The sequence below is a fragment of the Tachypleus tridentatus genome, chromosome 13 (genome assembly GCF_004210375.1).
Source record: "Tachypleus tridentatus isolate NWPU-2018 chromosome 13, ASM421037v1, whole genome shotgun sequence".
Taxonomy (NCBI): Eukaryota; Metazoa; Arthropoda; class Merostomata; order Xiphosura; family Limulidae; genus Tachypleus; species Tachypleus tridentatus.
Window position 1 is genome coordinate 69,714,410 of NC_134837.1, and position 16,433 is coordinate 69,730,842.

Genomic DNA, 16,433 nt, shown 5'->3' on the forward strand with positions numbered 1-16,433 from the left:
GGAATGAGTCGCCTTAAAGGGTGGTCGAGGTATAAAATTTAACTGGGCAGAAAGAAATATCGGATGAATACATGAGTAATAAGGGATGATTATGGTTGAGAACTGGAAGGGACATTCATGATGGGCTAATAAGCTCCTTTTCTCTCTTTAAAATTTTATAAATTTATCTTCAGGGAGTTAGTTGTACAGTTTCACGTTAATAAATGCTGAAAATAGCATAAAAAACGCAGCTACTTTTTTAGATATTTTACATCATTTGAATAATTCTAGTTTATTACAAAATAGTACGTTCATAAAAATATTTAAAAAATAATTAACCTTTTCAAAATTTTCAGTGTTTCATATGCGAATACATTTTTTTCAAACTCGAAAATGCCTGCTATGCAGATCACATGTTTTTCGCTGGAAGCGACGACTTTCATCTCGCATATCGCGAGACCCTTATTTCTCCAATCACAAGGTTCAGTCAGAACTAGATCAGTAAGTTTTGTACGTTTCGCAAGTGTGGTTTAGCTTTAACTTAGCGTATATTCATTTACTGGAGCTATTTAAATTTAAAAGAAATGCCTGAATTAAGTGAGGAAACTCCCATATATGGACCTTTTTTTGGTGTCATGGGATCCGCAGCAGCAATGATTTTTAGCGGTAAGTTAAATTATGAGTTGTGGAACATAGAAATCTGTGAATTGTAGTAACTACCATTACTGAGTAGTACTAGTAGTAATATTAATAAGTATCAACCAATTAGTAAGTAATACCACCCAGTTTTAGGTTACAACAAAAATTCAGAAGAGCAAATATATTTTGTCTTACAGTTAAGGTATATTGTTTAAATTAATGTGAATACACTTTACTTTAGTGCGGACATTGACTGATTGAGCAATATGGAGTATTCATAATCCGAATTTTTTTCATTTATTGATATAGATAAGTCTTCAAAACAAGAAATTTAATTAGTGAGCTGCATATTGTCTTTCAAACAGTTATTTATTATAACGAACATGGATTTGGTAAGAGGTAGAACAACCTCACCTACTAAGGTCTTTTGAGTTTTACAGACCTGAAATCCGACAAGGAAAATGCAGGCATTCGGTTATGATGCCACGAAAGTCGGATTTCAGGTCTGTAAAACTCAAAAGACCTTGGTAGGTAAGGTGCGTTCTACCTCTTACCTTTTATTTGTTCAGAATAGGTAAATAGATGATAATTACTGTTCTAAAAAACAAACAAATTAGTGGCTACTGTTATCGGACAGTTTTCCTGAGAACGACTTCGAGAGTAGGGAAGTATGTACAAACTACAATAGGTATTTAAAGGTTATCAGTGATTTAGTGTAATACTAGAACAGTTGTCAAATTACAGTGGATGGTATAAGCAGGTAATTTGAAGGTTCTACTGTCGTAAGCTGATTAGAAACCACAGAATGTGCTGAAAATAACTGTTAGCTGTAAACCTCCATGGGACCTTACAGTTGGTTTCAAATGACCAAGTATTATTATGGGGTTTGTCAGAAACTGATTCAAGCATGTTGGTTTTCATTTATCCTGAAACTGTTAATGTGAACAGTTTTTACTTCTGGAATTAATTTCTTAATTTTAAATATTAATGAGCTAAGTTGTCTGATCAGGAATTTAACACTGGCAGTGGCTCATCAAAACCAACTGGCCAAGAGTTGTTTGACAAACACCAATGTTATTGTCTTCTCAAAAGTGTGGTAAAAAAGTGATCCACCAGTGATTTATATAATATACTGGTATAATGTATTATCTGCTGAGAACCTTTGAAAGAAATTTGATCTCAGAAGCAGTCTGTGATTACATCCTTCTTTAGAAAAACTTGTGTGTGTGTATTTTCACAAAATTGTTTTATATTCTGTGAATAAGCCATTGATTAGAACAAAATAATTATTTATGTGAAGCATTGAAATGCTACTTTGTTTATATTTATTAACAACATTCAGAATACTAAACATAGAAGAGTTTATCATAAATAACTTGGTTTTTGTTTACCAGATGAATGTCCACCAATACATTTTTTTTTATCAATAACACATGCTATTAATATTGTCCATTAAATTTAAAGTGTTATATTGATTATTTTGGATTGTCTGAACAAGTTAGTTTGTTATAAGTGCATTCAGGTTAGCAAGGTTTACTGTAAGTCACTCTGACATGACATATTTTTTGGTAAATTTGTTAATAAAAAGGCTAGCTACAGAGAAGCAGTTAGTGATTTGGACAGTGGCTTTGTGCCCCATTATAAGAAATTGTGAATTTTAAAGGTTTTTGTACAGCAGCAGTTATTACAAAAAACTGTGTGTGTGTAGCGGTTAGATGATTTATATTGCACAACACTAGCATGCAGGTAACATGCATCCTTGGATACTTGCCATATAGAAATAGAAAATATTTCATGAAATTGTTTGAATTGTGAGAAAAACTTTGAAAGACTATTTTTTGTTTAAAATGTTTTAATACCATACTTGGCATTTCTATGAATTCCTTAATCCTTAAAATGCTACTATACCATGCCTCTACTCACTAGGCCTACTTACATCAATTTTCTATCCAAAATATTTCCCTTCCAAAAAAACATTGGACCTTTTCCCAAAGTAATGAAAAAAAACAACATAATTTAGGGCTAAGTTCCTAAAAACATGTTTTTACATAACATTGTCTTCACCAAACTGTCATTTACCTTTATGAACGGTATGAAGAAAATTATACAAACTGCATGTATATGTACATATAAACAAAGGACCTGTTGATCTCTGTAGGTAATCAAGTTTACTATATACACTGAAAGCCAACTCCTATCATTCAGATATTTACCAAGCCTTTCTTTAAATTCTTTTAACAATATTTACCACATTTGAAAGCAGTCCATTCAAAGTCCACTAAACACAGTATTCCAAAGGTGGCCTAACCGATGACTTAAACTCATGGCATTATGATTTATCTAAACTTGTATTAAGTATTTCTGTAGATAAAACATAAAATCCTATTTGTCCTGCCAATAGTAACAGCACATTGCTCAAATAACCTAAGAGACTGATCAACCAGAACACAAGTCCTTTTTCTTCCATAACATTGTTAAGGTTATTCCATCAAAACTGTACCCATCCTTTAAATTTTGATATCTTGCATGTATTACCTTGCATTTAGTATATTTAAAATTCATCTGTCATTTACTCGCTCATCTCAGAAAAGAATCTAAATGTTTATCTAAACAGAAGCATTCACCTCAGATGCAACAACACCCACGTTTGTAATTTAATTATCAAATTTAAATAATTTATTCATTTTTGATAACCCTTTCCTTTCTTCCATCCAGTCGCTCTTCTATCCAATTAGCTAATGTACACCCTGCACCTAGAGACAATGTTTTAAACAAGACTTGTGGCACCTTATAAAATACTTTTGAGAATAAAAATTCACTAATGTCACATCCAGACTGATCTAGATAAGCAGTAACCTTTTCAGAGATTATCAGATCAGAAAGGCAAGATGTTTCCCTAGTAAAACAGTTTTATTATCCAAAAAAATTAACTTTTAAATGGCATGTTTATCCCACTATTTACGTAATCCCAACAGGCTAGCTATTTTAGCTGAGATATGATGTTGTAGCTTATAATTTCACTATGTTTATAGCCAATTAATGGTTCCTGGAAGTAGTTGTTTACCATCCATTCATTTCCTTTGCCAGTATCTGTTGATTTTTCTAAGTTTCATAAAATTTCTACTGAAGATTGAAATATGGTACATCTTGTCTAATTTACTGAAGTCTCGAGTAAGGTACGTCTTGTCTAGTTTACCATTGGTACTTGCTTTAATATTTGATGCAACACACCTAGAGATGAAATAAAAATTGTCATCATATTATACCTGCATGTTTCATTTGATATTTGTTTAATGCATTGTTTTCTGTGTAACAAAGTTGAACAATATGAGGGATGGTTACATAGAATGTGTAACTAAGTTTTGAACTGAGAAAAACAAGCAATGTAAAACTAGTTTGTGTATTATTTTCAAATCTAACTTTTTTGCTGTTACTGTTGTAGCATTGTAAGTTATTAGGAAAATTAATCCGAAAAATAACATCAGTTATTGACCATTCTGTATTGATGTCTGTGAGTTACGTTTGCAAAAGGTTTTCTTAAAACTGCCACATCTTTCAGTTTGCCCATTGAAAGTTGTTAATATTTTGCTTCTCTACTATAGATATATTTAGAAATGGAGTGATAATGTAGAAAATTAATCCAACAGTAGTCCATTAGGTTCACTAAAGTTGGCCTCTTTTAAAACAACCAACAGAAGTACTGAAAACTAAATGTAGCCCTTCAAATTCAGATAACTATTTAGTAAAAATGTAATATAAATGAAACTTCTAGAACACAGTAATAAGGAAAATGCTGTTTGTAAATTATAATTGATTAATTTAAAATAAAAATTCAGTATTTGTTTTGAGTATCTGAAGACAGTACAGTCGTAAAAGAAACAGGCTGAAAGTATAACCTGTGCATTACAGTAAGTGATATAGACAGTCTCACTGTAAAGTAGTGACCACTGTATCAGTATTCAAAGAGGCTAGTGTAAGCTACACACAAAATTTGCCTTTTCATGTATGAAGCTGTAATTGTTTTTCTAACAACTCAGAGAACAGCCAGATCAAGAAAGAGAATTGTTGACATGTCAGAAGAAACGTACATGTAGATATATTTTTTAAAGCTCTAGGAGCAGCCTATGGAACGGCCAAGTCAGGAACAGGGATTGCTGCCATGTCAGTCATGAGGCCTGAACTTATCATGAAGTCCATCATACCTGTTGTTATGGCTGGTATTATTGCAATATATGGGTTGGTTGTTGCCGTGTTGATAGCTAACAACATCAAGTCTCCTGCAGATGGATACCAGTTGTACACGTCAGTATGAAATCTTTAGTTGACATCTATCTTTACTAGCTGTGATTTTTTTCTTAATGAATAATTTGTTGAAGATGTATTATTTAATTGAACAAGACAATAAAATTAGTTCGTTACTTGTGTCATCAAAAGGTTATGTTTTTACCTGTTTGTATTTATCAGCAGAATTTCTCAAATGGCTGAGTGGATTTGAATGAGGGTTGATACATATTTGTACTATAACCCAACTTAGAATTTATTAGTTTTTGGAGGGTCAAGGTCACAAACATCCCGAAACATTTCTATATTTTAAAATGAGAACTGATTTTTCAAACAATTTTGCTCTATAACTCAAAAATAATTCAATTTTGATAACTTTGTGCACATGTAGAATATTATTCCTCATTGTCCTGCCAATAATGATCTGCATCTATTGAGAGCAATGAACATACAGGAACATTTTCGTATTTCATGAAAGCTGAACGTGATCAATGCTGTGCTACTTTTCTCTTAATAGTAATATCAGTTAGCAACTTTATAACATTTTGGGACAGTATGGAATCCATTGGTCCATCTTGATTGTTCCATCCTCTAAACTAATATAAAAACCAAAAAATACATCTTAAAGCCAGCCCTTATCATTCCTATACTTATCAAGCTTTCTCTTAAATTCACTTGAAACTTGCTACCTCCACAGCATATGAAGGCAGTCCCTTCCAAAGGCCAATAACCCTGTTAGAAAAATAAAATTGTTTCAGCTGAAGATGACTCCTACCATGTCAAAATTTATATTTTTGTCCCCTAGTACAACTATTCTCACTGTTAAATATGAAAAAAAAATGATGCATGAACACTATCAGTTCCATTTACAATCTTAAACACTTCAATCAGATCCTCTCTACTTTTTTCAAGAGAAAACAATTTGACAGATTTCACCCTCTTGTAGGATGACCCCTTCAACCCAGACACCATTTTAATAACCCTTCTCTGAACTCTTTCCAACAATTCAATGTCTTTCCTAAGGTAAAGAATCCAAGACTGAACACAATATTTCAAATGTGGCCTAATTTAGCTACCTATACAATGAAATTATAGCTTTTTTGACTTACATTCAATAATGTTTTTAGATACAAACTAAAATGCCATTTGCCCTGCCACTAACAACAGCACACTACTTAGATGACTTAAGAGGCTGATTCATTATTACACCAATATCCCCTTCCTTCATAAGTTAGTTACCTCCATCCAAATCATAGTTGCAATTGATAATTCATATGCATTATTTTGCATTTATTATAAATAATAAATCACTAAATTATCCAATTAATTTTGTAAATTAGCAGCACCCTCTTCTCAGCCAGCAACACTCAAAACCTTAATATCTGTGCATTTAAGTAGCTTGTTGACTTCATCTGTGTGATTGATATAAATCAGAGTAAAGGTTCTAAGATCAAGCTTTGAGGTACCCCACTTTGTGACATGAGTGTAACTGAACTCCATTTGTAACAACCCTGTGTTTTCATCTATTTAGCCACTCTTCTGTCCAATTTTCTAACTTATCCCCCACACCTACAGAGAATTTTTTACAAGCCTTTTATGTAACATCTTGTCAAATGCTTTCTGAAATTCCAGATATATCAAATCTACACCCTAATCCTCATCTGCATAGATATATAAAACAATATTTTTACTTAGTGAAACCATGTTTACTATCCAATAAAATCATAAAGTTTCTTAAATGGCTTTGCAAAGTATCTTTTATCAGACTTTCCAAAACTTTTTCTCATAATTGGTATATGAGTATGACTAATGGATCTAGAGTTACTACAGCACCCCCCCCCCTCCACTGAAAACAATGAGTTACATTTGATAACTTCCAATTCTCTGGAACCTGCCCACTATTCAAAGACTGACAAAATGGTAACAATGTGATTCAAATATTCAAATTTTAACTTTGTTCAAAAACCCTAGATAAATATTATCTGGCCCAGCAGCTTTGTTTTTTAAACAATGTTTTTTGTTAATCAGTCACCTTGTTTGATCTTGTTTCTATCTGTTTGACTGTTCAAGATGTATAACACTGTTTAAATCTTCATTAGTAAAAACTGAAAAAAAGAGCAAAAATTAATAATGCAGCCATTTCATAATCATCAGATGCAAGATTTCCTTTATCACCCTTCAGGGGTATTACCCCTATTTTAACATTGTTTTTCCTTGAGGTATTTAATGAAATCCTTCTGTTAATTTCTACATTTTCAGCCAACCTTTTCTCGTACATCCTGTTTGATGTTGTGATTTCCTGTTTCATCAACTTACTTGATTTTCTATAATCTTCTAAATCTCCTGTCATATCAGTCAATTTAAATTTTTTTAATTTTAAAATGCTTTTCTTTCATTTTATCTTATTTTCTTTGTGAGCTAACTTGGTGTTTTTATTTGCAGCAAACTTTGTTTTTATAAGGAATGTGTTTACCTGGAATATTTATATTTATACATCTTTGTTTTACAATTTGTGGTTACCACTGATTCATTAGGTTGTAATGTAAAAATATTTGTGTGTGCATTAATTAATTTGTAAAGCAATAACTCCTTTTGCGTAGCCTTGTTAGAAGTAGCTTGGGATAACATTAATTTTATTTCATCAATTACATTTTCATGCTCTTACATTTTTTTTGTTTTGGTGCAAAGCAAAATGTGTGCTAAGTTAGTTCAATGTCATTAGGTGATATTATGGGTGTATGTATGCGTGCCTGTGTGAATGTGTATGTGTCTGCAACTGTGTGTATGTGTGTACTAGTGAGTAGCGAGTATGTGAGTGCACGCACATGTACATATGCTTGTGTGTCTCTTTAGCTGTGATTAAGTGTGTGTGCTCGCTGTCAACACGTGAGTCACATGTCCGTTGCTGATTGGTGGATGATGAATCGCGCAACTGGCCACGCTCCCTTCCCTCCCAATACTTACCCCATCATTACTCTACCTGCACCCCCCACAAGTAGTCAGTGTAAGATCTACAGTTGCCAAAGCGTTCATTATTCAACATTTTTATTTTATTTTAACAAGGAGATAAGTAAGCAGTAGAGGTGAGTTGTGTCCATGGCTAAACGGCACAGATACTCAGAATGCTATCTCAACATTGGCTTCACCACTGTGCTTGCCAACGACGGCATCGAGAAACCACAGTGTGTTTTGTGCCATGCTGTCCTGAGTGCAGAGTAAATGAAACCATCAAAACTCAAGCTTAATCTCGAGAAGAAACATCCAGAACACGCAAAGAATGGTTTGGATTTCTTCAAACGGCATGAACGGTGTCTTAAAAGTCAAAGAATCGATAGAAGTGGGTCGTTTCAGCAGCAGAGTGCAGCCGTAGTGGAAGCTTCATATGAGATTGTTCTCCTTTCAGCTCGACGAGTCAACAGATGTAAGTTCATGTTCTCAGTTACTTGTCTTCATGAGATACATTAATTCAGGTGACATCAAAGACGAATTCTTATTCTGCAGTGCACTTGAAACCACAACAAAAGCTGATGATGTCATGGAAAAAGTTTCAACTTTTTTTCAAGACGAATATCTTCAATGGGAAAATGTGTGTGGGGTTTGTACGGATGGGGCACCGGCTATGCTGGGATCGAAATCAGGATTCCAGTCGAGAGTGTAGAAGCTAGCACCTCAAGCAAAGGGCATCCACTGCATGATTCACCGATATGCTCTTGCCAGTAAGACTCTCCCTGCCTCTCTGCAGGAAGTGCTTGAATCTGTAATCAAAATTGTAAATTATGTGAAGACTCAACCACTCAACACTCACCTATTCAAAGAACTATGCCAAGACATGAATGCTGACCACGAAGTCCTTCTCTTCTACACAGCAGTACGTTGGTTGTCGAAAGGAAACGTTATTAATCGTGTTTTTGAAATGAAAGATGAAATAAAGCTATTCCTGGAGACTCAAGAAAGGAAAGATCTTGTAGCTCACTTGAAGATGAAGCATGGAATAAAGGGTTGCATTACCTAGCCGACATTTTTGACCAGCTGAACAAGCTTAATTTGAAGCTTCAAAGAAGGGAAACACATGTTCTCCTTTTTCAAGATAGTCTTTGGGCCTTTGTTTCCAAACTGCAGAACTGGCGTCAGAAAACCAATCTTGGAAACATCGCTATATTTGAAAAACTTTATGGAGTGACGGATGAGTCTCAGATCCAACTGGATCAGTTCCTCAAGGATGAGATTACCGAACATCTTCAGTCTCTAGAAAAGGAAGTCGAGCGTTACTTCCCTGAGCTATCACAGGAACATGAGGCCCTGGTAAGGAACCCAGTTTGTACTGAACTTGATGTATCCAGCATCCCAGATGATATCCAAGATGAATTTCTGGATCTAAGGAACGACTCTTCAGCTTATGATCTCTTCAAGGTGAAATCCGTGACTCAGTTCTGGTGCATTATGTATCAGTCATACTCCAAAGTCAGCATGATAGCTTTACGTGTCCTTGTTTCATTTGCTTCTACTACCTACTTGTGTGAGGCAGGATTTTTGGCCTGGGTTTCTGTTGCCTTTTTTGTTGATTCTGGGGAGAATTTGGCTTCTGTTTTCTGACACTTTAAGTTACCCTCCTTTCACTCTTTGCTTGACTTTGCTTTCTGCTTCCTGGTGGAAATATATTTTTTGGCTGCTAAAAATTCATATCATAAGTTAGAGTTATAAGCATGTTAGTAGGGCTTTCTCTCTCCCCTTAAGTTCTACTATATCCTGATAGGCCCTTTCTTTCTGAGGATCTAACAAATTAGAGAAGGGAATGCATCCATCTATGCAATTCTTGTGCCATCTTTTTTTCATCTCTGCAGTTGATTGTAATCTGATAATTTGTTTTGGCTTGTCAGATCCAGGAGCATTATGTGATCCACTTTACTTCCTTTTGTGGTGATTGTCTTGACTGTGCATTCATTGGGATTTTTCAGTTTCCCTTGATTTTCCCCATTTCATTAAGGTGAATTCCAAAATATCCATTTTTTTCATATTTTAGTCTTTGGGCACACCTATCATGTTTCTCAAGAAAACCATCCAAGTCATCTCTCTGTTCAATAAATATGGGCAGCTTCGGTTGGCTGGCCCTGACCCAGTGTCATTCTTGGATCTCTACTGCTGTTGTTGAGTGAGCCTTACAGTCTCAGTTTGCACTCTTATTTTCTCTGTTTCCAGTATCTCTTCTATCTCCTTTTCTTTTCTTTTTCCCTTTCACATCTCATGCCAGCCATCGAACATGAGGTATATTGAGCAACAGCTACAGAATGCCCTCAATTATATACTGAAGTGGACCACAGCCAACGACTTTACCTTCTCTCTCTCTAAAACCGTTTGCATGCACTTTTGCTACCACCGGGGTATTCACCCTGATCCTGAACTCTGTATCGGTGAAGTTGTTCTGCCTTTGGTCTCTGAGACTAAGTTCTTGGGGCTTTATCTTTTACCATAAGCTAACCTTTATACCACACATCAATCAGCTACGGGTCAAATGTACAAGGGCACTGAACATCCTCCATGTCCTCTCTACCACCACTTTGGGAGCGGATCGACATTCTATGCTAAAGATATATCGTACTCTTATTTGATTGAAACTTGACTATGGATCACTGGTCTATGACAATGCTAGACCATTGGCCTTAAAGATGCTAGACCCTATTCATCATCAAGGACTTCAGCTCTGCACTGAGGCTTTCTGCACTTCCCCAGTTCAGAGCTTATACATAGTCTCATGAACCTTCTTTGTACCTTTGCCATTTGCAACTGTCTTTACTATATGCTTCAAAACTTCATTCCTAACCAACGAATCCCATCTGGGGTTGTGTTTTCCTTCCTTGATGGGCCATGCTTTTTCAGACCAGAAGGTCTGCCATTGCTCCTTTTGGCCTTTGCATCCAGGCACAGTTAGATGAATTGGGTCTGTCCTTGGATAACATTGCTGTATCCACTGGTCAGCCCATCCCACCATGGCTTCTTACAGTCCCCAAATGTGACCAATCTTTAAGTCATCTGAGTGAAGTTGACACTCCTGATTGGAAACACTGCTATTTGCTGAACATCTTTCGAACCATCCTTTCATTCCTATTCATACAGATGGTTCAAAATCAGTTGACTATGTGGGCTCTGCCATGGTTTGTTGTGGTTTGGTTGTTGCATGCAGAATCCCCTCTACAGCTTCTGTGTTCACTGCTGAACTGTATGCCATTTCTCTTGCCCTGGATCACAGAAACTAAGCAGTACTCAAATTGCACGATTTATTACTGATTTGCTTAGTTCTCTACTGGCCCTGGAATCGCTTCACGTTGGTTCACACCCTGTTCTTGCCAATATTAAAAACCAACTTGTCCATTTCTCTCCAACATCTACTTCTATTGAGTTTTTCTGGATACCAGGCCATGTTGGTATTTGCGGGAATGAGCTTGCCAACACTGCAGCTAAGTCTATCTGCTCTGGCACTATCATGGCTGTGCCTGTCCCATACATGGACAATGTCCTGTATTCAAGGCTTAGCTCCGTGCCAGCTGACTTGGAGTGAGCAATGCAAAAACAAGCTTTTCCAAATTGGACTTTGGCCGTCTTGTTACCATAAGGATTGGAAAGAGGAGGTTGTTCTAACTATAGTATGCATTGGTCACAGTTTTTTAACTCATCGTTTTCTATTATCTGGAACTGATGCACCAGTGTGTAGTTTGTGTAACACTCAGATCACAATAAGCCACATTTTGCTTTCTTGTCATTGTTATGATACACAACGACGGCACCATTTTAAGTATGTTCTGTCCCAAGGTTTGTCCATAACATTAGTGCTATATGGTGATGGCGACACTGTCCACCTTGGTAGTGTTTTTAGTTTTCAAGGCCATTAATCTTTTTAATGCCATTTAAGTTTTTTAATATATACTTTGCACCTTTTTAATGTGGCTCCCTTTTAAAAAATAACCGTTCATCTGGTTCAATTTGAAATTAGAAACTGACTAAGATTATGTAACTCAAAACCAGGACTGGAAAGGCCAACTTCAGGTGACTGACGGTGGTTTTTGTACTTGCCTGTTGGTCTTCCTGTCGAGTTATGATTATTACAGTTACATTACAGAAAGTCCTTTACAACTTGAATCACTGTAGTTTTTCTCTTGATGTTGTAGACTAGATGTAAACATTGGTTTTATGCTATTTATTTATTTATTTTTTAACTTTGTTTTGTTTTACCTTAATTTCCTTTTATGAATTTTACTGAATTTACTTATCTTTTTACCAGACATTTGGTGCAGATAGTCTAGCTGCTTTGTGCCATAAAACACTAAATCAACCAACCAACAAACCTTTTTTTTTTCCCTCTCTTGTCAGCCAATACTATTCTCTCTCTAGTTCTTGTTGTCTTTGTAAAACTCTCATAATTCATCATCTTTGAGCCCAAGATTTTCACCACTTTCTGCCCATTTATCAAAATATTTTGACATGATTTTCTAATGTGATTTGTGATCTGAATTTTTTTTTTTTTTTTTTTCTGCATCACTACAGTTGTGCATGTTTAGGCCTACTTGTACTGGTTCATGTCAGTTTTCTGCAATTTAACACTATGATCATGGCTGGCACTCCATTGCCAGTCTTATGGGGCCTGTGATGCTTTTACAGTAGGTGTCTGTAATTGTTGGCAATAAATTTCAACAATAAATGGGGACAGCACACAATCCATTTGTCTTAAAATAATTTATTAAAAACAAGTCAAATGTAAGTACAGTAGCATTTACGCTATTAATTACCACAGCTCTTTCCTGAACGTTAAGTCTCCTTTTTGTCATAGTCTACACAGACATGCTCAATTACTTTAAAACGTCCTTTGATGAGACATTCTTCATCTGTCATTATGATACCACTATGAAACTGATTTTAGCCCATTATGGCTAAAGTAACAATCATGCAGTCTAACTTCACTTTTTCAAACTTCATTAATTTCTAACTTTGCATCAGCACGTACTTATAACACGTGACAGAATAATCTAGAAATATCTAGTTCTTTAGAAGCAGTAATATTAAACATAACTAGAAAAAAATTGGAAGCTTTGAGTAAGATGTCAACAGTATTACAAAAGTCTAGTACAAAAATTAAACTGCATAACATATGACTCATACAAAACCATATAATGGAACTAGTCACAACTATAACTTTTAACCTCTTGTTAAGGAAATCAAATAATTGTTGAATCACTAAATAATAACTATTAAACTAAGTAGTTTTGTATGTGTATATGGGGAAAAAAAAATATTCATGTCATGAGGTAATCCAGACAAAAATGTAAAGTTCATCTTTCTATTATTGATACTTAACAGTGTTTGTAATAAATTTCTGTATTGTTTGATAGCTGTTTTTGGCTTCTTTTTACATTTATTCAATTGTTAAACTACAAATATGAGTGTTATCTAGTCAGAACTCCTGTATAAGTTTTTAATATCTTTTGTAGTGGTTTCTTGCACCTGGGAGCTGGACTTAGTGTTGGACTTAGTGGACTTGCAGCTGGATTTGCAATAGGTATAGTAGGAGATGCTGGTGTTAGAGGAACAGCACAACAACCTCGTCTCTTTGTGGGCATGATTTTAATCCTCATTTTTGCTGAGGTCTTGGGTCTGTACGGGTTAATTGTCTCTCTGATACTGACTACAAGAGGTTAAACCAGCTGCTGTTCAATGGGTTTTAAGTTCGTATTCTGATTATTATATTTGGTTTATATACAATTAATTTTTTCAACATTGTGGCTCTTGCTGTTACTGTGTTGGAACTTGTTGGAATAACGTGTATTATGTATATAATATGGATATGTATGTTTCTCTATGTGTAAGAGCTAAAATCATGCTTCGTTGTGTGAGAGTTACGGGTTACTTTTAACTACATTATGAATGCAACTTGGAGTTGGAGATATTGTTTTTAGTCTTAAGGTAGGTTTATCAAAATAAATTTATTTGAATGTCTAGCTCCTGTTAATACATATAAATTAAGAGCTTACTTAAAACAGCAGGAGTCACAGTGTGAAATTAAAACATAGTTTAGGAACTAAAGTATGTTACTTAATTTAACACCTTTTTGTATAATCAGGGATCAAATTTAAAAAAATTTGTGTATTGTTTCTTTGACTGATTTTTATTATTGCATATATCTAAATCCAGACTGTTTCACAAACCCACCATTCAGAGTTATGTATACCATGTGTAGCTAAGGTAATTACAAAATTCTCATAAGTGCTGTATTGTGACACCTCTTGTTTTATCTCCACGTTTCACGTTATGCACATTTTTATCTCCTTGAACTTAACTTGCAGATACTGGTCTAATGTTAAAAGTATTCCATTCCAAGTAACATTAGCTATGTAGTATAAATTCTGTAATGAGAATTTCTCCAAATAATCCTTCTAACTAGAGTATTTATTTGTGAATGAGTTTAGCACATAGAAATAGGCAAATGTTTTTGGTGTGAAATTCTCATTACAATATATTGTATAAAAGTAAGGACTATCTTTCCATATATGTGATTGAAATGTAAACTGCACCCATGTAATTTCACTTTTTTTCAATTAACTTTAAAGTGTTTGTTAGTTTGTAAGAAACAGATGAATTATGTTAACATTTTGTGAACATGTACTACATGTTTTTTACATGTAGGTTTAAAGTAATTTGCATTAAATTGTTTATATAAATTTTGTGCATATGTATAATAGTTAGTACATATATATTTGTTAGATTACATTGGTATAAAAACTTGTATTAAAGAAGGAGTGCTTGCACAACTAACTTGATGATGCACATGTTGAAATAAATGTCCTATTATGGAAACATACAGTAGTAACTAGTAATCGGGACTATTGTTACAAGCATTCTTGGGAATGTCCTGCCAGAACTGTTTTAGGTGATGTCATTTAACATCCAGACACTGTTTCACATATGAGGAAGTCTCATGATGTAAGCCAGACAACTGTTTCAGATGATGTAATGTAACTAACAGACAGTTTCATGTGCGTAAAAAGTTTGTTGCTGCGCCCAAGACAGTTAATTTCTCCACCAGAAATGATATATCAGATAAAAGATTCTGGATGTTTCCAACATGTGTATTAAAAATCTAAACTTGCTAGTAAATATCATAATTTAAAAAACAGAGGTGCCAAAAGCATTTCAGAAAATTACAGATTTACTGACTGTGTATAGCAATATTAGTGTTTTGAATAACATCTGTTGAGTAAAATAAGTAATGAAAGTGTGTTTGTTGCTTATAATGATATGTACTTCTATTTAAATCATCTGAAACAGTTTTATTTCTTTGCATTCTTTCTGACGTGTATAAAAACAGATATGTAAAATAAATGGTAAAATATTATTTGTTCTTGGATTTATTTTTATTTGTTACTGTCAAGACTTCCAGCAGTTAAATATATTTTTAATACACTTTCAACATCACTATGAAAGACATCTTCAAGCCAAGAATTCCAGATTATACTTTAAATCCTAAACTGTCATAATAAATTGACCAACGATTTACAAGCTTTATGATTCTTTTTTGTCAAATGTATTTTATGTTCTAACTGGGCATAAGATTTTCATTGAGAAGACAGACCAGTGTTCTGTTGAATTTGTGTAGTGTTCTTTCTAAAAATGTATTATGCTTATAAAATGCTTTCTAAGTCTACTTTTATGTTAGTATAATGTACTTCTCTATATGAGTAAAATATAATGGTGAAGGCTTACAATATGCTGGAAATAATGGTACCCTTCTGAGTTTTTTATAACAGTTCATAGGACTTCTGAAAGAGTGATTTAATTTATTAAAAATAACTCGATTGTTATCAAGACATGTGATAAAGTATATAGCAGTGAAAAATTCACTCTAATCCTCGAAAACTAGTAGTACAACAATAGTTTGATAGGGAATTATATCTCATGACCTCTTCAGATTAAGATGATTTTAAATAATTGTAAGAAGTATTAAATGTGTGATATCAATGAGATGTTTAATTAGATATGATTATAAACCTTTTTCTAATTTATTCTTCAGATGAACTTAATTCACAATTTTATAAGCATAAAAAAACATCGTAGTGTTGTGAAAAAGTTTATGGGTAGAAATCTTTGAGGCCTTACATTTCTGTATTTGCTGGGACACAACTGATAGTGTAATTTGAGCAGAAGAGAATATACACCAGTTACGCGTATAGACTTTATAGTTTGGATACAACTGGTGGTGTCGTATGATCAAAAGATAATATCCACCAGTTACATGTATAGACTATAATTTGGATACAACTAGTAGTTTCACATGGTCAAAGGAAGTCATTTATCCACTGTTTACACTTTTAATCTTTAGTTGGATAGAAATGATAGTGTAATAAGATAGATACATTCACCATAACAGTAAAAGGCTCAGACTTAAGGTACTTGTGTAAATATAATTGAAATATTCAAACAATCAGTGTTTTTGTACATATACGATGGCGTCAACGAACTCTCGTGATCCAACATCAAACATAGGGGACGTG

The 16,433-nt window shown here is 34.2% G+C and overlaps 1 protein-coding gene across 1 annotated transcript; it reads left to right on the forward strand.

The window, feature by feature from the left end:
* The first annotated feature begins 395 nt into the window (after positions 1 to 395).
* LOC143237288 (V-type proton ATPase 16 kDa proteolipid subunit c-like) lies at positions 396 to 15,277 on the forward strand. The gene is made up of 3 exons (XM_076476363.1): positions 396 to 645; positions 4,728 to 4,920; positions 13,377 to 15,277. Exons 1-3 carry the CDS (start codon positions 564 to 566, stop codon positions 13,582 to 13,584), a joined length of 483 nt encoding a protein of 160 aa, XP_076332478.1. The 5' UTR covers positions 396 to 563; the 3' UTR covers positions 13,585 to 15,277.
* Positions 15,278 to 16,433: the final 1,156 nt, after the last annotated feature.

Bases quoted from the DNA above. Each gene is read 5' to 3' on its own strand.
- LOC143237288 (XM_076476363.1), top strand. From the start codon at position 564: ATGCCTGAATTAAGTGAGGAAACTCCCATATATGGACCTTTTTTTGGT. The intron at 646-4,727 runs GTAAGTTAAATT...TATTTTTTAAAG, and splicing joins AGCAGCAATGATTTTTAGCG to CTCTAGGAGCAGCCTATGGA. The intron at 4,921-13,376 runs GTCAGTATGAAA...TATCTTTTGTAG, and splicing joins GATGGATACCAGTTGTACAC to TGGTTTCTTGCACCTGGGAG.